This window comes from Ochotona curzoniae, unplaced genomic scaffold (assembly GCF_017591425.1).
Source record: "Ochotona curzoniae isolate NIBS_2020 unplaced genomic scaffold, NIBS_Ocur_1.0 contig_1014, whole genome shotgun sequence".
Taxonomy (NCBI): Eukaryota; Metazoa; Chordata; class Mammalia; order Lagomorpha; family Ochotonidae; genus Ochotona; species Ochotona curzoniae.
This window is the reverse complement of record NW_024464920.1, coordinates 49,224,554-49,246,371: the sequence shown is the minus strand read 5'-3', so window position 1 is coordinate 49,246,371 and position 21,818 is coordinate 49,224,554. Positions and strand designations below refer to the sequence as shown.

The window sequence follows — 21,818 nt, the reverse complement described above, 5'->3', positions numbered from 1 at the left end:
CTGAGGGCTGAGGGGCGTGGGAGTGGGCGTGGGGGTGGGTGGGACAAGCACTAAAGAGGGCCTGCAGCAATTACAGCTGGGATGAATGGAGGGAGAAGCAGCGCTTGAAATGGCCTTCATTCAGCAGTGGGGCAGGGGGTGGCTGGCACAGGTGGAAGGACAGTGCCCAGGAGGCCTTCTCCCTGCAGGGGAGTTGAGAACGGTTGATGGGGTGGAGAGACCAGCAGCTAGCCACAGACACATAACAACGGCTTGTCTGGGGGTCATGGTGTAGGGGTGCCACGCACCGCACTCCTACACAGCTGCTCCAAAACCCCCACCCTCACCCCTCCATCTTCCCCTGTCCCATACAGGACCACTCTCTGGGTTGTAATGCTGCTGCTGACCCACCGTAGTAGATGAAGAAGGACCAGGGCTGGGTTGGAAAGGGTCCTTCAGGAGAGACTGAGACCACCCTGGTGATCTGCCCACCGCTTTCTCCTGGCTCTCTGACTCTTGAGTCTTAAGTGGGCTCAGAAGTGCTGGCATTAGTGGAGGGCAGGATCTAGGGTGGGTGGCTGTGAGAGGACCTCGCGGTGACAGAATCACCTGGTGCTTTCCCTTTCCGGAGGCCACATTGTTTCCCCAGCCCCAAACGTCAGTAACCTTGTGATGAAAGCAAAAGGGGCACTTATTTGGGTCACAAAGAGGGGGCATAAATGCACCAATAAATATGGGTCTTGTGAGAAAGCGCAAGAAAAGGCTAAATGCCAGTGTGCAGGTGTCCCTGGCAATGTCGGGTAGCAGTCAGGAGGAAAGAGACGGAAAAGCAGAAAAAGACACAGTGCAGTTTAGCTGCAGCATGGAAGGAAGGGAGAACCACAGAGGAATCCAGGAGGGGCCAATGACATGAAAGACACAGCAAGCAGAAGGGGAGCCCGCCCACCTGAGAGAGAAGGCTGAGGGCAGAAGGGAGGTGTGTCCCTGCAGACAAACCACAGAGAGACAAGCACCATCAAGTCTGCTGTCTGTCTAGATCTTCTAGAACCTACACCTCCTGCCCCAAGTCTGCCTCAGATGCCCAGCACGTGTGCTTCCTCCCTCCTGGCCCCAGCAGCCATCGCCTCGCTGTCTTCCCCTGGGCCTTGACGACTCAGAAGCTCAAGGCTCTTCTATCTCAGCACCCGCTTCTCGCCATGGCTCTGATCTCTGCTCTGGGATCTGTCTCAACTGCCCCATGCCTTCAGTTGGAAATTGAAGGTTGCCTAAAGTCCCATCTAGAAGTAAATGGGACATCAGTTCTAACTGTGAAAATGAAGAAGTGGTTTAGTTTGAAAGGCAGTGGAAGAGGTCAGAGCCAGGCAGGGGGTGGGAGAGAGGGGAGGAAGAAGAGGCAGAGGCCAGATGAGTGTGGAAGTCTGCAATGCTGACAGTGACTGCGTCCAAGGAATGGAGCCCCACCTCTGGGCGCAGATGGCAACCACAGGAACCTGCTTCAGGTGGACTGACTCTTCCTTCTCCTGGAAGTCCTACACTTAGCCTAGACCACTCACAACTTACTGGGAGCACAGTCCTGAACTCCCCACTCTCCCCAGGTCTTTGCTGGGGGCCACCTGTCCTGGGGGACTCTCTGCTGTCCCCCCATACGGTGTGGAGAGGAGCAGTATTCAAAGATGGGAGAGTTGCCGGGGGTTCATCTGTGCTCCCGTCATATTTCAATGAAACCGTCCCCAAAACCTCTCGAGTGAGGCACACAGCTTTGTTCTGGGACACAAGGAAAGGAGACAGATAATGGACAGTTATGAAGGAACCAAACTTCCAGGGGATTTTTCCAGGGAAAGCAATGAAAATACCTCACCCCTGCACACACGCACACACACACAGGCTCTCACTCGCTCTGTCTCTCTCACACACACACGCAAACACAGACAAGATGCTCCACAAATCAGACAAGCCTGTGGGACGCAGTCAAAAGGAAGGAGGTGGTTGGTGGCTGGCAGTGGTGTTTGGGATGCGTGTGTGTGGAGAGGTGGGTATGCGTGAGGACACAGAAGGGGTCGTCATGGGTTACTGTCACGGCTTTCCTCTGTGTCCGCGCTCACCGGGGGGAGGCCTCCATTGTCATTGAGCCGCTTGGCCCTGTAAGTCTCATAGTGGATGTTGTGCGTCACTTCCTTGAGGTCCTGGAGGTGAGTCCTGGAGGACCATGGGCGAGATGGGAGAGGAGGCATGGTCAATACATCACTTCCACACACGGGGCCCGCCCCAGAGCCAGACATGCCGACAGCCCCTCCTGCTTTGAGACAGGGGCTGGAGTCTTCAGACACACTCAGGAGTCCCGAGGGGCAAGACCTTCCACCTGGACAGGGAGGGAGGGGACAGCTTACCTGATGACAAAGTCTCGGAGCAGGGCAAACTCACAGTGGTGCAGGTTTTCCACTGTGGACAAAACACAGCAAGGGCTCATTTCATTCCTGCAGCAGCAGCATCCCAGAGGGGAGCCTCTGCTGGGGCCATGGAAGTACGCAGGAGAGAGACACGATTCCCTGTGATCCTCCTGGAGGCAGTGGATGCCATCCGCCAAGCAAACATTTAGGAACCAGGTACAATGGGCGCAATATTGTTCCAGACGCTCTGGAATGATAGCTCTGAGCACCTACTGTGTCCCCCAAAACCAACACACAGGCGTCCAGGAAACTTGTCAAGGCTGAAGACACAATTTTTATCTTTAAGGAGCTTATCATCTGATTGGAAGAAGGTAATGCACAGAAAATACCAGTTGAACCTTTTTTTTCCCCTGAATCTCAACTGAACCATCTTAAAGGTCACACTGTGCGTGATGAACCCAGCCCAACCCAGAGGAGCTGCTAGTTGCCAAGTCACTCACCAAGGGCTGTCTGAGCAAAGGCCTGTATCCTCTGGCCACACAGTCCAGTGCACGAGGCATACATTCTCACAAAGAATTCCAATTCAAAGCAGATGGTAAAATGCTGTTTTTAGAAAAATCCCAACTAAAGAGCACAGCAGAGGGACAACAGCAGGGTAAGCTTTGATTTCTAGAATCAAAATACCCAACTCTAGGGGCCCGGCACAGTAGCCTAATGGCTAAAGTCCTTAGCTTGAACGCCCCAGGATCCCATATGGGCGCCAGTTCTAATCCCGGCAGCCCCGCTTCCCTTCCAGCTCCCTGCTTGTAGCCTGGGAAAGCAGTCGAGGACGGCCCAAAGCCTTGGGACCCTGCACCCACGTGGGAGACCCAGAAGAGCTCCTGGCTTCGGATCGGCTCAGCTCCGGCTGTTGCGGTCACTTGGGGAGTGAACCATCAGCTGGAGGATCTTATCTGTCTCTCCTCTCTGTGTATCTGCCATTTCAATAAAAATAAATAACTCTTTAAAAAAAATACCCAATTCTGAAATCCAAGTTCCACCACTAGCAAGTTTAAGTGGGCTTGGGCAAGGCACATCTTACAGGAGGCACTTCAAAAATGGTAGCACATCAGGCTGAGCCACCATTTAGGACCCTGCACCCCACAGCAGAGTCCTGGCTTCTCTGCACTTCCACTCCAGCTTCCTGCACTGCACCTGAAAAAGCAGCAGGTGTTGGCCACGGACTTGTGTTACAGGCGTCCATGTGGAGTTCCTGATTCTGGGTCGGCATACAACTGTTGCAGGCATTTGGGGAGTGAACCAGCAGGCTGGACACTTTCTATCACCCTGCCTTTCAAATAAATAGAGCTCACGGGGAATGGGACCTGATGTTTCTTCGGGCGCGCACACACCACGTTGGACTTCACACAGCTTTTCCATGGCAAGCGTTTTCCATGAACTGTTTGCTGAGCGCTCGCATTCTGAGACCGGGAACACCTGCCCTCGTGTAACCCCTCGTAGGGCTCTCATATGGAATGAGCTCCTTGAAGAAACCTGGAAACCTTGCAGAACCATCGACCTGCTGCTCGAGGTCACACCGTCCACAGTTAAGACAGCAGTCCTGAACACCCTTCAGCCCTGCATCAGAGCGCACAGCCTTTGCCTGGGGAGCCTCTCCCTGGCTTTTCCAGTCCTGACCTGTCTCTGTTCTGAACTCTCCTGGCGGTGCTGCCTGGTCAGGTGCTAAACCAGCCCCTCAACGCTTACTGCCTGTGCGTGTCCTCTCTCCATCAGACCGTAAGCTCCTCACAGGCAGAATCTGCCTGCAAGTCAACCGTGTCTGCGTACCCTGACCTGCAGGTGTCTGACTGCTGGCTCACTGACCACGGCCAGTTCTTCCAGGAGATTCCCCGAATTACCTTCGATGATCCCCCAGGGGGTTTTCCTGCCGAGGACCCTCTTGCCATTCACTTGGTACTCCTTGTCACTCCCCACCACGGCGAAAGGCATGCTCTCCTGCTGGACAGGACAGAGACACAAGTAGGACACACATGCACACTCACCCTCCTACGACCTGGGCGTGCAAGGGCAGGCACAAAGGGTCCTGGCCCTCGAGCCTGCACATTCTGATAACCAGGACAAGGCTCTGACCTTCAGAAAGAGCGCTGGACTGTCGGCCAGTTAACCTCTGTGAATCTGGCCGTCTTCAGCCACAGAGCACTCTATAGCTTCTGTTTCGCTGCAGCCCACATTTTGTTGGGGAAGAACTCTGTGAGCTAAGACACCTGAGTGGCCAACCGGACTCACCCAGGCCTCACCCTGTGTCCACTCCGTCCTCATCCCTCGGCTGAACGGGGGGCGTGTTGTGTGTGAACCACACGCCAGCTGTGTGCTCCCAGATCTGTCTTCCCCATACACACTTCATGTTGTAATTAGATACAGCCACACATCATTTCACAATGGGGACAAGTTGGTGTGTACCAGTGTCACAGTGAGTATATAAATTAAGATGGCTAGCACATCGCAAGGCAGCAGCAATGGCAGCAAGGCAGGACCCAGAGGGTCCTTCAATGACCAAAGCAGCTTCAGATCATGACTGCATTAGATAAATTAAGGGAGTTATTTTTCTGAATATCCTGGAATGTTCTGGAAAGACCTGACAAAAGTAAATTGCTGGCGCCGCCTGGCCAAGGCAGCTGCTAGCATGCACTGCATCCTGAAGATGTTTGGGAAAGGACTGTCCTAACAGGAGCCCCATAAACCACTCACCTGGGCTAACCCAGCACTTCATAAGCAGGGAAATCAAGGCAGAGCCTGACTAGCCCACAGATCCCCCCTAAGGTCTCCCACCCAAGGCTCCTCTACCACTCCACGAACCAGCTTTGCCACACCCTGCTTGGGCTGGGGAGGGGAGGAAACACCAGCTCTCTGAGCAGCGAGCCCCTCCGTGGCCCCGGGTCCTGCCTGGCCCAAGTCCTCCTCTCCGGCCAAGGTGGGGCAGGAGCTGTGGGAAGACCTCAGAGGCACGCACCCGGATTTTGTCATTCTCCGTCTTGTCCTCCAGGTCCTCATCAAACTCCTTCTGGGGGTAGAATTCGATGCCGTGGACTTCGAGCTCCTTACGGACCTACAGAAACAGAGGGGCGACAAAAGCAGCCGCAGCTCAGGCTCGGCGCAGGCACACAGGTCTCAATCCTGAGCCTTCCGTGGGCGACGGGAGGAGCCTGGGTGAACACTAGCCCCACACCCACAGTCACCGCAGCCTAGGGGGTGCCGGCTGCCCACAGGCAAGCAGGCAGGTCCCAGCGGGAGGCACTGCAGCCCCGTCTGCAGGCGGGGAGGTGAGCCCATCGCCCACTCCCAGCCTATCTGTTGGCTCCTTGCAGGCTCAGCTTAACCCCATCTCCAGGGCGCCATCCAGGACCTCTTCAGGCCCTTATTGAATTGTGAGCTTCAGGCACAATCTCCCTCAATCCTCACCTCCCCAGGTCCAGAAGGGAGTGGGGGCTGAGTTTACAGAAGATGCCAGTAGGGACTAGAGGGACGTGGGGGAACCAAGCATGTGAGGCGTGGCCCCTCACAGTTACAGAGAAGCCTGGGTCCAGTGGGCTTCCAGCACCAGCACCGGTGGCCAAAACTGTGGCATCACCTCTGGGGGACCCGCAGAGACCTCTGGCCCCAGCCGGTGTGTTTGGGTGGGAGCTGAAGTGGGAAGTGCAGCCTGAGGTCGGGGGAGTAAAGGAGGACCCACGAAGGTCAGCAGATGACTTGGACACAGGGCAGGGGCCAGAAGGGACAAAGACGGGAAAGGGAGCCCCACCCTTTGCTTGAACTCGGACTTCTCGTCCAGCGTCATGGTGTCGGCCTTGGCGATCACTGGGACGATGTTCACCACCTTGCTGAGGTGCTTCATGAACTCCAGGTCCAGAGGTCGCAGGCTGGGGCCCAGAAAAGCACACATGTGACAGTCACCTTGCCCGTACCCCCTCAGCCACAGCCACCGCCCCGCAGCAATCCCTGGGTGGGGAGGATGGAGACGGGCAGGGAGAGAGGCGGACACACGCCCACTGCCTCACTGCCTTAGGGTACCCCAACCCTGCATTGCTCCTCCTCTTTTTCTCCAAGTCCTCTCCAAAGTCTGGCTGTCTTTTGTGCCCTTGGGCTGCTCCCGCACCATAGCTTTTCTGACTTGTGGGCCATCGTCCCTACCTGCGCCCTGTGCCATGAGTGTGTCCCATTCTGCCTGGGGGTCAGCATTTCTTGCCAGGCCTCCTCCCATTCCGAGGGCCATGTACCCCCTTCCCTGATTCCAGCTGACAGGTGCTGGTTTCCTGTGAGCGTGAGTCAAGGACTGGGAAGGTACGAAGCCCATCTTGTGCTGAGATCCTGGGCCTAGACCAAGTTCTTGTGGCATTTTTCTCCTCCCCATTGCTGGACCTGCTGAGTTCATGTCTCCTCCCACACTTAGGGCCTCCCTGCTAGTGCCATCTTGCCCAGCATGTGGGCACACTAAGAGGTTCCTGACACACACTGCATCTCCACAGGAGGGCTGTTGGGGCTCTCCATCCTCAGCCCGTTCCTGCCCTTGCTATCATGGGGTGCACCTGCTACTCACACTCAGAGTTCTCAAATGCTCTGTTTATGGTCACCTTCATGCCAGGAGACCCTGCTTCGCAACCAGGGCAGGCCACCTTCCAAATACCCATAGCTGGCTCCACCTCCAATAGAGCACCCATTCCAGACCAGAGCCCCGCCCCTTCCCAGTTCACCCTGTCACCCCACCCCCACCCAGCGCCTTGTCCACGGAAGGCTGCTAGTTGTTGAATAAACAAAAAGCCTGCACTCACGTATCCCAAGCTCTGTCTGCTGGGGCAGTCAAGTTGTGGTGCAAGGACACCTGTGGGCAGTGTAGTGTCTGTCACTGACCCTCCAGCAAGAAAGCTATGGCCAGGCTGGGAGAATCCCAAAGCTGTGATACTGTGGCTAGCCTCTCTCCTCGGCCCTCCCAAGCCAGGTCAAGGCATTGCTTGTCCAGCCTTGAGTGGACACCCATGATGCAAGCCAGATGCAGGTCTTGGAGGGGGACAGGGCCAGCACGTACGAGTGTCCCGTGGGCGAGATGAAGTAGAGGCAGCAGTGGACACGAGTGTCGGGGATGCGCTTCTTCCTGGCGATGTTGACCTCCTCCTTCAGAAACTTCTCGTACTGCTCGTTGATGTACTTCTCAATAGGTTCCCAGCTGAGGGTGCAGGGAACAGTGGGATGCAACAGTGAGCCAGGACCACAGTCAGAGCACCATCCCGTCTCCCACCTCCCCGGGGGCCCCGCCCACCTGCCTCCCCACCCCATGGACAGCTTTCCAGAAGTGCCTGACATGGAAGCTACGGAGCAGGGAGGGTACAGACAGGTCTCAGCGTGCGGCCGAAGCCTCGCGGAAGACACATACCAGTTCTCATTGTTGATTTGGTCTCCAAAGCCCGGGGTGTCTATGACCGTCAGCTTCATCTTGACCCCGCCTTCCTCTATCACTGGGGAGTGCAGGGAAAAGGCCCCCTCATCCCAGGGGCCTCAGGGGTTCAGAGTGCAGCACCCCTGTGCCGCAACATCCCCACCTGCTCCCATGTTCCTCTCCAGCCACAGCCTCCCCGCCCCCCGCGGACAGTCTGGGGACTTTGCTTCCAACTTTCAGTGCTTGATTCTGCTGTCATGAGGCCCCCTTCACGTGACCATAAGCTCCCCGGGGGCCTTGCCTGGTCCTCACCATGCCCGACGGCTTTGATCTCCACCGTCTTGGGGATCTTCTCCTCCCGGCTCCAACTGGAGGCCTTGCGGCTCACTTGAGACTTGAAGAGCGTGTTGACCAGCGTCGACTTGCCAAGTCCGCTCTGGCCTGCAGCAAGAAAGGGGACAAGAAGCCAGGGGGACTCCATGTCCACCTCTGGAGCCTCAGGGCTCTCCCACAGGCTCACAGAGCTCTGGCTGTGTGTGACTGTTAGGCCTCTCCCCAGGGAGGAAGGGGGGCAGGCAGGGACAGGCTGGCTGCTTGCTGCAGGGACCCGGAAGAGGAGGGAGGGGTTAGACAGAAGCACCCTTCCTCCCACCCCCCCCCAACTGGGTCTCCAGGACCCCTGGAAAAGGAGATAAGCTCTTTATCTGTCCAGCATGGACTCTGGCCCTGGATGGTCTGGTGTTTTGTTGGGCTTAAGTTTCTCATTTTTCATAATATTCAAAGTGAGACTAGCACTGCCTGGCCTTCTAACGCTGCCTCAGAGTGGGTGATGTACTTCTCCATCTGTCAGTGGGATTCGTCTTTGTGTCAGCCCTGTGCGTGTGCAGCGAAGCTGTCTTTGTCCACAGCTGAACAGGCCCAGAGAGATTAATCCTCTTCCAACACGAGATGTGTGCAAGGCAACACAACTGCCAGTGCACAACCGCGCACCTGCACCCAGGGACCTCCTGCCACTGCAGCCACTCTTGATTCCAGTGCACTGGGTTCTAGACGGTGCACTCAGAAGCCCTGGTATCCTGTGGAGACACTGGGGTACCTCAAAGCATATGCAGGAAAATGATATGGGAAGTATGCTGGTGTGAAAAAAAAAACTGGGAAACCCATGCTTTTTTTTTTCATAATATGTATTTCCATGAAGAAAGGGTCTTTTTGAAGACTCTTATATGCAAGGATTTTTAAAACAAATTTTTTTGCAGGCCTGGTACAGTAGCCTAGTGGTTAAAGTCCCCACCTTGCATGCACCAGAATCCCATATGGGTGCCAATTCATATCCCTCCTGTCCCACTTCCCATCCAGCTCCTTTCTTGTGGCCTGGGAAAGCAGTAGAGGACGGCCCAAGGCCTTGGGACCCTGCACCCGTGTGGGAGACCGAGAAGAAGCTCCAGGCTCCTGGCTTTGGATCGGTTCAGCTCTGGACACTGTGATCACTTGGAGAGTGAACCAGCAGATGGAAGATCTTTAACTCTGTCTCTCTGACTTTCCAATAAAAGTAAATAAAATCTTTTTTTTTTTTTTTTAGTTATTTCCATCAAAATCTTTACCCTTAGTTCCATTACCTAAGCATTTATTTTAAAAGTATTTATTTTTGAAAGACATGGTGCTAGAGAGAGGGAGAGATAAAGACCTTCCATCCACCAGTTCACTTTCCACATGGTCACCGGGGCCAGGGCTGGTCCAGGCCAAAACCAGGAACTCAGAACTCCACGCGGGCCTCCCACATGGCTGACAGGGACCCAAGTACTCAATGATGTGTTCCTAGGTGCACTAGCAGGAAGCTGGATGGGAAGCAGAGCAGCCGGGACTCGAACCAGTGCTCTCATAGGGGATGCCCTTGTCTTAGGCCATAGCTTGACCTGCTGCACTACCGGGTGGTCCCCCACTTGGCTGTCTCATACCTGCCGGAGGGGCCAGCGTGGGAAGGGAAGCACGTCACCCAAGACGAGACCGCCCCTTCCCTTCCTTCCTTCTTCTGACTCCTGCACCCCCTGTGTGATGCGTGCAGTCCTGCAAAGGAACTCACCCAAGGGCTTGCTGCTAAAATGCCATAAGTGCTTTTCACACCTGAACAAACATGAGAGCTGGGCACGGCGCAATGGCCTAGTTGCTAAAGTTCTTGCCTTGTACATGCCAGGATCCCATATGGGCACTGGTTCATGTCCTGGATGCTCCACTTCCCATCATGCTCCCTGCTTGTGGCCTAGGAAAGCAGTCAAGGATGACCCAAAGCCTTGGGACTCTGCACCCACATGGGAGACCTGGAGGAAGTTCCTGGCTCCTGGCTTCGGGTCAGTGCAGCACCGGCCATTGTGGTCACTTGAGGAGTGAATCATCAGACAGAAGATCTTCCTCTCTGTCCCTCCTCCTATATATATATATATATTTGCCTTTCCAATAAAAATAAATAAATCTTTAAAAAAACCCACAAGAGCCACAAGCAAAGCCTGTCCCAGACGAGCACCTCGCACAGCTCTGAGACTTACAAAGCCCCAGCCAGAGCAATGTCCAGCATCTGCAGTGTAACTGGCCTTCCAGAAGAGCCACACGGACAGAGAAGTCCACTAGAGACTAGTGATGCCTGAGAGACAGGGCCAGGGGACCAGCCTTCTGGAACCCAAATCCTGGCCCGGCTCCCACTAATGCAGACCCCAGCAAGCAACAACGAAGGCTCGAGGAACTGGGACCCTGTCACGCGTGGAAGAGATCCAAACTGAGTTCTGTCTGCCAGCATCAGCTGGGCCCAGCCCCAGCCACTGCAGGCATCTGGACAGCAGATGAAAGTGCTCTGTCTGTCTCTCAAATAAACAAATTGTTTCTTATTACGAAAGGGAAGCATGGTGGGTTAGGCTATCACCTGTGACACTGGCATCCCATACGAATGTTTGTGTTCCAGCTACTCCACTTCCAATCGAGCTTCCTGCTAATGTGCCTGGGCAAGCAGCTGCAAATGGCCCAAGTGCTTGGGCCCCTGCACCCACGTGGGAGACCTAACTGAAGCTCCTGGCTCTTGGCCTCTGCCTTGTCCAGCTCCAGCCACTGCAGCCATTTGGAGAGAAGTGGCAAATGGAAGATATTTTTGCTGTCTCTCTTTCTGCATAGCTTTCAAATAAAAATTATTTTAAAAACATTAAAAAGTAAAAAGGGAGATGGGTAGGAAAGGAAGACCCATATCACACAAGGAGTCTGACCTTATCCTAAGAGAGTTATTGGTAGACTGTGAACAGGGTGGGTGACTTGAGTTTTCCAATGCGCTCATTGATGGACAATGGACAAGAGGAGAAAGGAGACAAAGAAGGAGGAGGGCAGTTGGTGCCACTTCAAGTGTGGCCCTTGGCCCACTGCCAGGTCCAAAAACCATTCGCTATTAGCCTTGTGATACGTTTGTCCTGGTGGTAAACTGACTATGTCATGGAGCCCAAAGTTTAGACCAGCCAGCATTTTCTGTTCCAAGACATTCTGAGTGATTTACACTGCAGTCCTAGCTCCTTATCTCAGAGTGGTCAACGGCAAGTCAGGAGACCGTGGCAAAACAGGTGCAAGACCTGACTCAGTGTAGGGAGATGCTGAGGCAGGAGGGAAGGGGCCGGGGGAGGAGATGGACTCAGACGTTGGCAGAACTTGAAAGCTGAACATCCGCTGGGAAAAGGCCCCTTCCTAAGCTGGTGGTGTGACTCAGGACCAAATCCTTGGATATTCTCAAAGCCGTAAAGTGCTACAAAAATCAGAAACCAGATCATCCTCAGCCAGTCCTCCCACCAGCTCCTGGAGTAAGAGAGGACCCTTGTCATCCTCGCAGGTTCCAAACCTGGCAGCAGGTTCAGAGAGGCAAGGGGCTGCCTGCGGACACCCAGCTGGAAATGGACCCTGGCAGACCAACCTCCCAAAGCTCCCCACCTGTCTGAGCCAGCCCCAAGGGCCGGGGGCAGCCTCCTTCTGTGGGGTCAGCGCAGTGGCACAGCAAGCCACTGCCCACAGCATCCCATATGGGTACCACTTCAAGTTCTGGCTGCTTCACTTTTGATCCAGCTTCCTGCTTATGGTCTGGGTAAGCCGCAGAGGAGGACTGAAGTGCTTGGGCCCCTGTACCCACGTGAGGAGACCCTCCAGCTCTGGCCATTACAGCCATTTGGGGAGTGAACCAGTGGATGGAAGAGCTCCCTCTCCCTGTCTATCCCTCTCTCAATGTAACTCTGACTTTCAAAGATGCACCTCCCTGCAAAGACCTCATCCTCTGGAAGTCAGGGTAAAAGGAAATGGGATCCTGTATCCCCCCCGGTGTCAGGCCCGCCAGCGACCCCCTGGCCTCCCGTACCCACGACCATGATGTTGAAGTCAAAACCGGTCTTCATGGTCTTCTTGCGCATCTGCTCGATGATGGAGTCGATGCCGATGTAACCCAGCAGGTTGGAGTTGATGCTGACAGGCTTCATGGGCACTGCCGGCTTAGGCCTGGGCTCGGGCACCAGCTCTGACATGGCTGCGTCCGTCCTGGTCTCGGGGAGCCCTGTGAAACCAGGGTTGAGGGGAGATGTGGGGGGAGAGCAGAGGTCACGGGGTAGCCACATTTTGCAGAATCACACAGTCAGGACTGGAAGGGACCACACACAGCCCACCAGGACATATCACTCCACTTGCACAGCCACAAAACGAGGTATAGACGACGGAGCCTGGCCAGCTGTCTGGGCTGGCAGTCAAGATGCCTACATCCTCTAGCGGAATGCCTAGATTCCATGCCCATCCCAGCTCCCCATCCTAGCTTCCTGCTAACGCAGAGACTAAGAGGCAGCGGGTGAGGGTTCCCATGGCTGAGCTCCTGCCACACATCTCAGAGACCTGCAGCAAGGTTCCAGTTCTGCCCGCGTCACGCCAGGCGTTTGAGGAAAAAACTGGTAAATTACAGCACTCTCTACTTGCTTCTCTCTCAAAAAAGGAAAGAAGAGAAAAAGAAAAGAAAAAAAAAAAAGAGCCTGACTCTGCTACTTGCCCACTTTGTGGTCCACCTGCCTGTGCCCAAGCCCCCCTCCCCACCACCACACAGCCTCCTGTGTACAACAGGAGTTGAGGCTACAAACCCCTGAGTCCCCAGCCCTCTTGTTCCTGCCCCTCCCGGGCCCAGGGACTTGCCTGGAGGGGGAATGGAGCAGTGTGTATGCGGGCGCCGTGGACTCCCCGGACTCCCAGCCTTGCCATTCTAGAGTCCGAGGGCTCGCAGTCACCACCCTGCAGAGCCCCAGCTTTACAGGATGAAGCAGCAGATGGGCAGAGGGGACAGCATGCCCTCCCTCCCCGTACCACCTGCTCCTTCAGCCGACACTGGCGAGATCTGTCTCTCCATCCTCTCCCCCATCTCACGCTGGCACAGCCAAATCGGACAAAGCACTGGGACCTCCCTCCTGCCTCCCAGGAAGCTGTTGCCAGCCAGGCGGCTCCAGGCGGCGGCCAGATTGGCTCAGCTCAGCAGCAGCTGACCCTCAGCAGCCTGCCCCAGCTCCTCTACTCCTGCATGTGATCTACGGCTCCCGCACAGCACACCTGCATGGCGGGGGCGGGGGTGCAGCTGCTCCATCTCTGCTCACTCACAGGCTGGCCCCTCCCGATGCCCACTGCGGCTCCACAGCCAAGCCCACCTAGGAAGCAAGGGAGATGCTATCCCCCCTACCTGGCTCTATAGAGCTGGAAAGGGGAGTCTGGTACTGTTGGTGGGGGGAGAGGGCTCACTCTGGCCTGTCAACCACAGAATCCCGAAACAGATCCCCCAGTGCACGGGGTGGCCTAAGGATGCCCAGGTCACTCCCAGGGCTGACACGAGGCCCGATCACAGGCCCAGGCAGAAGGCAGCCTTTGAAGTCTCCTCCAACAGCACTCACCGTGCCCTGTAAAGTGCACCTGCCCGCAAGTCGGCGGTTACCTGCCACTAGTAACGGTCACCCTCTGGCCAGCCACCGGTAAGTAAACTCACCACACCACAACACGTCCCGCTGGCAGACCCTGGGCCCCCTCCAGTCCCTGGCCAACTCTTACTTTCTGCTTTCCTGTCTGACACGCTCCACTTCCACGCAGCCTCAGCGCCCCCGTGGCTGAGTCCTGTCCTCGCCATATCCATTCAATCATCCATCCATTCCATCCCCTTGGGGCCACCTCACAGCATGTCCACTGAGGACCTGCTCTAGCCAAGTCCTCAGCCATCTGTCAGATACTGCTGTGCCCACAGAGGCCCTGTCCAGTGAGGGTGCCCACCCAGCGCCCCGAGGCCTCCAGACCACAGACGAGGCTGTTCTGGAACCAGGCTCTGGAACTTCACCAATGGCTCCTAGGGACCCAGCAGGCCATGCTCAGCCCGGCAGCTGACCCAGATTCAAATCCCGCCTGGGTGACCCCTGTAAGGGGGTCCTGTAAGACCGCCTGGGCAACTCCTTGGAAAAACGGGGAGAGAGCTGTGAAGATTACAGAACTGTGAGGGGAAAATGACCTGACCCCAAGCACGTGGTGGTTCCCACGGCAGGCGCCCCGGCTCCCCCAGCACTGTGCACCCCACAAGGCACTCAGCCTGAGGGAACAAATGATGGATGAATGGATGGAAGGTTCTTTCCCTTGCCTCAGACACGGTTCCCTGTGCAGCCCAGCTGACGCCTCGCTGGTGTGAGCTGAGGTCAAGCCAGCTGGACCTGTTAGGAGTGAGCCACCTCTGGCTTCCTCAGCAACCAGCGTTGGGAGAAGACAGGACAGCTCAGCTGGGGCCCCAGCTGGAGCTGTGAGCTGGGCAAGAGCTGGTCCTCAAGGCCCCTCCTAAGCTCCCGGCCACCCCCGAGGCCCTGGAGAGGAAGGGATCTGCCTGCCGCATCCCCTGCCAGGAGCCACCTGCTCCGCCAGGGCTCCATTGAGTTGGCAGTGGGACTCGGTTCCTTTCCCAGGCCAGGCAAGGAGCGGAGCCTCCTTCTACAGGCATGTGACAGGTTGTGTCTTTGTCTGGCCAGGGGACCCCACCTCTCTGCTGCAAAGGTAGCAGTAGAAAGAGGACCCCTGGACAACAGCATCTGCCTCCTCTGCCAGCTGAGGGTCTTCCCCTGAGCGCAGCTGGGGGTCTTCCCCAGGCCCCAGCCCCCAACCCACCCTCAGCATCCTTCAAAGCCCCACCCCCACTCCTAAGGGCAATCACAGCCCACCCAGGGATTCAGCCCTGGATTCTGAAAGGAATCACCCGAGAGCCTGGCCCGTTCTCCCTCCTTCACGGAGGCACAGGACCCTGGGACCCACCCCTCTTCCTCCCATTGCAGTCCTCAGGAGGCCCAGGGGTTTCCTTGGAGACCACCAGCTGGTGTCAGTGGAAGCCGGTGGGGGAGGGGATCCCCGTGTCACCGCACTGGGCTGGCTGGCGGTACCTGTGCCTAGACTGTCTGTGCTGTGGGTCTTGAGCTCCCCGCGTGGGGGTTTTCTGGGCGTATGTGGATGCCCACTAGCGTGTCCATGGGTCTCCGCATCGCCCCGCGGGTGCCTGTCTGGAGACTGTCATTCTCGGGGTGTGTGCGTGTGTCCGCGCATCTGTCACCGTGCGTGGGCTTCTCTAGGCGCAGCCAGCCTCGCCCCTCCCACGCCCCCCGTGGCACTCCAGCCGCGGTGGCCACCCTACCTTTGGACATGAATCCTCCTTTGTCTCAGCTCCTCGCGGGAGATGCTCAGGGCGCGGGGCTACGAGGCTGCGCGGGGCGCGGGCTTCCCCTGGGCCGAGCGGCCCCTTGCAGCCGGGCCTCGCCCCTCCGCGCTCTCCGCCCACCCGCCCGGCCCCGCTGCCCCTGCGCCCTGGGCCGCCGCACCGCCCCCGGACCTCGCTGGCTCCCTCGGCGCCGCGCCGCGCCGCTCCTGCCCGTGCGCACCGATGCCGCCGCCGCTGCCACCCTCACCACGTGACCCGCGCGCCCGTCAGCCCCGCCGAGGGCCCCTCCCCTTCCCGCGGCGCCCAGCCAGAGAAGGTGCCCGCTCCTGGCCCCTCGCCTTCGCGGCTGGGCAGTGCGAGGGGCGCTGAAGGGAGCACAAAGGGCCGGTGACAGCGCGCAGCCGTGTGCGCGCAGAGTCACGCGGTGGCTGGATGCCGCGGGGGTGCTTGTCAGGCCCTGAGTTAGACCGAAGGATAAACCCCTGTAACCTTGGGCTGGCCGGGAGCTTCTCCCTCCAACCATTAGAGAAAGCTTTCGTGCCTCCGGGCACGGTTCCTGGATGCGCTGCCAAGCCCCAGGTGTGCAGGGGCGAGGACTTAATGGGAGAAACAAAATGAACCGTGTCTGCATTAGGGGCATGGAGTTTGCACAGGTAAGGTAGGTGCTCACAGGTGGGCATCCTGGAAGACTTCTGGGAGGAGATCCACGGACAAGATATGCAAATGGCGGTGGGAGGAGTTGGACAGACATCTTGGGAGATGGATGGGGCAGTGGCAGTGAGGATGGCAAGGTGGCAGCTGTGTGGTGGTGCCAGTGGACAAGCCAGAGCCCCCCATGAGGTAGTTAAAGCAAAGCAAGTTCCAGATGGGGACAAAGGGCTAAGGGGCTGGAAAAGCCCCAGACTCGGAAGCCAGGTTCCCCAACTAACGGCCAACCGTTGCCCAGGGCTCCGAGGCAGCAGAGTGGTGGGAAGAGCCGGGGTAGAGGGGTGGTGACCTCTCAGGAGTCCAGAGATGGCGAGCCTGGTGGCCAAGGACTGAGGAGCAAATATCAACATTGACCAGAGGCTGGGTGGGATGGAGGAGAGAGAAAGAAGAGGATGGGGAGGTGCCAAGCTCCACGTTAGGGCACAGGAGGGGGCAGTACCTGTGGCTCAGCGAGGTCATGTCCAGGAATGTCTAGGCAGCAAGTCCTTCAGACCACCAGCTGCCCACTCTGTGGGCAGGAGGCAGCGGCTGGGCTGAGGGCGCAGGGAGAGCTGAGGCCCCAGACAAGGTCCCTGCGTGGAGCGTGCCACGCGGGATGAGGAGGGCTCTAACTCTCAGAGCTTTCGCCTCGGGGAAGGACCCCGCTCACACCAGCTTGGGCGGAGGCTCCCAAGGCCCAGGGCACATCCGGCCCAGGACCACTGCGAATGCTCTGCCACGACTCCTAGTGGACAGATCTCCGATACCTCCCAGTGGTCAAGAGCCAGGGCTGGGGGTCCAGCAAGAGACTTCCACATGAGGTCCCTTCTAGACCCCAGTACTTTCCTAAATGGCTGAATATGAAGGAATTCTACTGTCGGACAAGGTCATTCCCACGCATGCAGAGATGCCACAGTGACCGCCACTGCTGGGCTCATGACCACATACGGAAGCTCTGGGCTGTCATATGAAGGAGGCCTACTTTTAAAGCAGGGCTCGCCTGGGGATTGCTGCACAATGCCAGCAATGCAGACAGCCAAGAAACCATCATGGAAAATGCTACCAAACCTGAGGACCCACGAGCGACTCCCATGAACTGTCCGGCGGAGAGCCCCTTCCTCCCTACGCACTCATCTCTGCCTTTAACATTCTCCTCTCCTAGGCAAGCACAACCATCCTGAGGCTTGCCCACCTCCCACCACCACCCCACCCTGCTGCCCAGTCCTCCCCAGCCAACCCTTCTGTTACCTTTGTATGCTCTGGCCAGTTCCTGTGTGGCAAATGCCACTGTGCCATGTTCCGGGGTCATGCTGCTTCTTGCTGTTGGTGGGCAGGTAGCCATGTCCCATGGGGACAGGTGATCAGCATCATCCAGTGTGGTGTCCCCGCAGGCTGGCTCTGGGGACCCCGGGACGACAGAGCTCATGGCTGGGCTGTGCTTGCTTGTGTTCCAAGTGGGGGATTCTCGAGCTAGGTCCACCTTGGCTGTATTTGCTCTGGCCAAAGCCATAGGTGTCCCCAACCTGGCTATATCCCCCATCGCTGTGCTTGGTGCCAGCTTGTTTAGATCTGGTGTGTCCAAATCCACGGATATGTCCCTTGTGGCCAGGTCTGGCTTGGCCGTGGCTGCGGTTGCCATGCCTCTGCCCAGCTTGTCTGGGGCTGCCATCCTCAAGTCCACGATCTTGCTCGGCTTGGTGGTCTGTACTGTGATCAGATTCAGGCCGATGCCTGACTTGGCTTTACCCGCTGAGGCCAAGTTCATGGCTTTGCCCAAAGTGGTATCCAGAGCAGGGAACTCCGTGCCTGTGTCCCGTCTGGATGTGTTTTGGGCAGCCAAGCTGATGCTCAAGGTAGGCCTGGTTCTGCCCATGGCCGCTAACTGTCTGGATACATCTGCCTTGGTTGTGTCCTGGGAAGACAAGCTCATCACAGCATTGGCCCTTTGGGCACCTCTCTGTGGTCTGGGGAGACCCCTGGAGCGGGATTTCCCTCTCCCCGGGGAAGTCCTGGTGTGCCCCGGCCCCTCCCGGCCCAGCCCGACAAAGCCTGGCGAACTTTGGGTCAACTGGCTCTGGAAAGGCAAGGCCAGGCAGGAGCACACTAGTGGCTTTCTCACAGCGGGCATCCTGCTGGGCACAGTGGGCATCCTGCTGGGCTTGACCAGCTCTGGGTTCCCAGGCCCCTCCGAGTGCACTGCGCCCCCTGACGGCAGATTCACAGGTGGTGAGTCGGCCAGAGCCAACAACCTGCCTCCCGCCTGCGTGGCAGCCTCCTTGCCCAGGGTGGGCAACTCCTCGCAGTGAGAAAGGAGGGGGCTGGAGTGACTGCTCTGAGAGATCTTCAGGGAAATGGAGCTCAGCTTCCTGGGCGCGACGCTGTTGGCAGTCAGGGTGGAGGTCGTTGGCACACTGCAAGTCTCCTGCAGTGGCATGCTCCAGGCCCTGACTGCGGGGCCGGGGCGGCCAGAGGTCTGGGGGATGTGGCTTTTGGGAAAGGCGTCCAGATGGATGGTCTTCCTGTGGACTGGAAGGAGCGGGGAAACACCCCCGGAGAGCCTGGAGGAGCGGGCAGGGTGCCCCAGCACGTGGCTGTGGGAGAAGGCGGCTCCCTGTGGCTGTGTCTCGGGAGGAGTGGGAGCGAAGCTGCGATCCATGCAGGCTGCTGATCTTGCCCTGGGAGGAAGGCCAGGATGGGGTGAGGCACTGGGGCCTAGAAGGCACAGCCCTCACCCTCTTAACCACAGCAGGCCACACAAAACCATGCGTGGGTTGCAAAATTGTCTGGCACCCAAACAAACTCATTTTTCATTCCACTTTCTCCAAGATTCTGAGTGCTTTCTTATCTTCCTATAGTTCCTCCGTGCTACAGCCCCGTATGCACCCCACACAGAACAGCAGCATCCGGCTGCCACCCAAGGGGCCACAGGCCACGGGGCCGCTCCCTCTCACATGAGCCGTGTCGGGGCCGGGGTTCACCTCTCTGCCTCTGGGCCTGAGTGCGGCCCCTCTCCACCGTCAGGGAGCCCAGAGGGTGGCAGGGACTACTGGGCACTGATCTGCCTCTCTTCCAGAAGCATCCAGAAACCTCGGGGCTTCAGGCATCAGGTCAGAAGCTGAGGGATGGCTACCTTGACCTGAGAGCAGAGTCTGATTCTGGGTTCCTGCCCTGAATGAAGAAGGAGCTGTGGGCTGGGCCGGGGCTGCAAATCCAAGCCACAGAGAGCCCTGGAGAAGACAGGTCCAGAGAGGGAAAGAAACGGGAGCAGTCTCGGTCGCTGCCCTCAGGTGCCAGGGGTGGGCAAGGTGGGCCTTGGGGTGAGCACCAGCTCAGGTGCCAGGGTGGGCAAGGAGGGCCTTGGGGTGAGCGCCAGCTCAGGTGCCAGGGTGGGCAAGGAGGGCCTTGGGGTGAGCGCCAGCTCAGGTGCCAGGGTGGGCAAGGAGGGCCTTGGGGTGAGTGCCAGCTCAGGTGCCAGGATGGGCAAGGAGGGCCTTGGGGTGAGCGCCAGCTCAGGTGCCAGGGTAGGCAAGGAGGGCCTTGGGGTGAGCCCCAGGTCAGGGCCCCGTGTCTAAGGAAGGAGGCCACTCCGGAGATGATGAGCCTTTGCTGAGAATCCAGGGTGGGGCTCCTCAGCTGTGTCTGGGCTTGAGGGAGGCCCCAGATGGCCAGCTGGTGCCCACTGTGGACTCAATTCCATACTCTGCAGTGGAGTTGTTTCCTTGCCCTGGGCGCAGCAGGCATGTGCTGCCTGAGGGACTGGGCCAGATCTGCGAGGAGGGGCTAGTTCTGCATGTCAGGCTGGTGGCAGGGAGGGAGTGAGTCCCAAAGGCTGTTGTGCAGCAGGAAAAAGGAGGTGAAAATGGGGGAGGGGTGTCTTCATCTCCCCTCCCAGTGGCACATGCCTGCCCACCCAGCTCTCTCCACCAAGGATCTGTACCCAAGATCCTTTAGGCCTCTGTTCTCTCCCTGCTCAGCACACCCCTAGGCAGCCCTAAAGCCACAAACGCCTGGACACACACCTGGGCACCACTTACCTTGGTCCGAGAATAGTAAGGTCCCTTGGGGCTTCAGCCCTCAGTCCAGGGCCTGGGAAGATGGCCAAATCCAGGCTCCTCACCTCCTCTGCACCCTGAATCTGACCATGGCAACAGACTCGGGGCCTGAACCACTCAGGTCTCCTCCTGGGCTCCCAGCTGACCCCCAGACCACGGTCCTTGGACGCAGGGTCCAGCCGTTCTCCTGACCCATCCCACTGGCTCCATCCCAGCCAGCAACAGGGCGAGGCCAGGCTCCAAGGCCGGGAGGGACTGGCCCACAGGGAGTGGGCGGCAATGAAAGGCTGCTCTGAGTCTCTGGAATCCCAAGAGCCCCAGGAGGCCGAGAAGGACCAGGCAGAACCGCCCTGGTCAGGGCCACTGCAGGAGGGGCACCCAGCTGCCTGCTCACCCCGTCTCTCCAAAAGCGACCCTGGGAAAAACCTCCAGTAAGAATCAGGGCTTTCCATGCAAAGAATCCCTCGGAGGGTCCCAGGACCAGTCTTACCCCGTACCTCCCCTCAAAGCTCCCATGCCCTATTGTGAGTCCAGGCCTTCTGGCCCAGCCAGATGTTCCTAGAACGGGCCTGTTCACTTGAACAGTCCTGTCCTGGGCCCCAGCTCACTGCAGCTGGACACTGCGCTGACCCAAGCCAGGGCTGTCCTCGAAGGGACCCACATCCAGCCTTGCCCTGGCAATGCTCCGGGCAGACCCCAGCCCTTGGCCTGGGACAGAGATCCTAGCTGTGTCCCCCAGCCCCAAGAGCCTCTGTCCCAGCAACGGTCTTACCAGTGGCAGTGGCGACACCAGCCACCACTTACTGGTCACTTACTGTGTGCTGGTCATTGGGAAGACAGCCGTGTGAGCCAGTCGTCACAGCCCCGCTCGCCTTGGGAACACACCCAGAGCCTGGAGCCAGGCTAAGCCTCCGTGGGGCATCTGCTTTTAGCTTTGCCCTGTCACCTGCTTTTTGCTGATGAGGGCATCGCGTGGCATCTGTCTGTTTCCCTGGGTGTCGCTCGGCGGTGAGTGAGCATTCGGAGCCGTGCTGCCCAATAGAACTTTCGGCGATAATGGAAATGTTCTAATACGTGGGCCCACTATAGCAGCCACAGCCACCTGCAGGGCACTGGACACATGACCGCCAAGCGACCGAAGCGCTGGACTTTTTCTCTTTTTGCATCTTCACTTACAGCTACTCTCCTGGACAGGACTACTCTGAGAAGTATTTCTTTAATAGGACATTCTAGTCCTAATTTTTGCTTAAGATTTGTTATTTATTTTTATTGGAAAAGTAGATTTACAGAGAGAAAGATCTCCTGTCCATTGATTCACTCCTTAAATGGTCACAAAGGCCGGAGCTAAACCAATCTAAAGCTAAGAGTCAGGAGCCTCTTCCTGGTCTCCCATGTGGGTGCAGGGTCCCAAGGCTTTGGGCCATCGTCCACTGCTTTTCCAGGTCACAAGCAGGGAGCTGGATGGGAAGTGGAGCAGCCAGGACACGAACTGGCAACCATATGGGATCCTGGGGCGTGCAAGGTGAGGATTTAGTCCCTGAGCCAGCCTCGATATTTCTAAGACATTGGATGAGTGA

At 57.7% G+C, this 21,818-nt stretch overlaps 1 protein-coding gene across 8 annotated transcripts; it reads right to left on the bottom strand.

The window, feature by feature from the left end:
- SEPTIN3 (septin 3) lies at positions 1-18,845 on the bottom strand. 8 transcript variants are annotated; one of them, XM_040991342.1, is made up of 11 exons: positions 15,479-15,563; positions 12,164-12,355; positions 8,107-8,235; positions 7,792-7,873; positions 7,447-7,584; positions 6,166-6,283; positions 5,377-5,472; positions 4,265-4,364; positions 2,367-2,418; positions 2,082-2,175; positions 1-182 (listed from the first exon to the last, which is right to left on the bottom strand). In XM_040991342.1, exons 1-11 carry the CDS (start codon positions 15,486-15,488, stop codon positions 117-119), a joined length of 1,077 nt encoding a protein of 358 aa, XP_040847276.1. In that variant the 5' UTR covers positions 15,489-15,563; the 3' UTR covers positions 1-116. The 8 variants fall into 8 exon arrangements, with proteins under 8 accessions (XP_040847276.1, XP_040847239.1, XP_040847284.1 ...); XM_040991305.1 differs by lacking the exon at positions 15,479-15,563 and adding an exon at positions 17,438-18,845 and having other exon boundaries at positions 117-182; XM_040991350.1 differs by having other exon boundaries at positions 117-182; positions 4,265-4,361.
- Between the last annotated feature and the right edge of the window lie 2,973 nt (positions 18,846-21,818).

Excerpts from the sequence above, each read along its gene's own strand:
- SEPTIN3 (XM_040991305.1), bottom strand. The coding sequence starts at position 18,845 with ATGGATCGCAGCTTCGCTCCCACTCCTCCCGAGACACAGCCACAGGGA. Across the intron at positions 2,176-2,366 it reads CTCCGAGACTTTGTCATCAG|GACTCACCTCCAGGACCTCA; the intron begins GTAAGCTGTCCC and ends ATGGTCCTCCAG. Across the intron at positions 183-2,081 it reads ACAATGGAGGCCTCCCCCCG|GGAGAAGGCCTCCTGGGCAC; the intron begins GTGAGCGCGGAC and ends ACTCCCCTGCAG.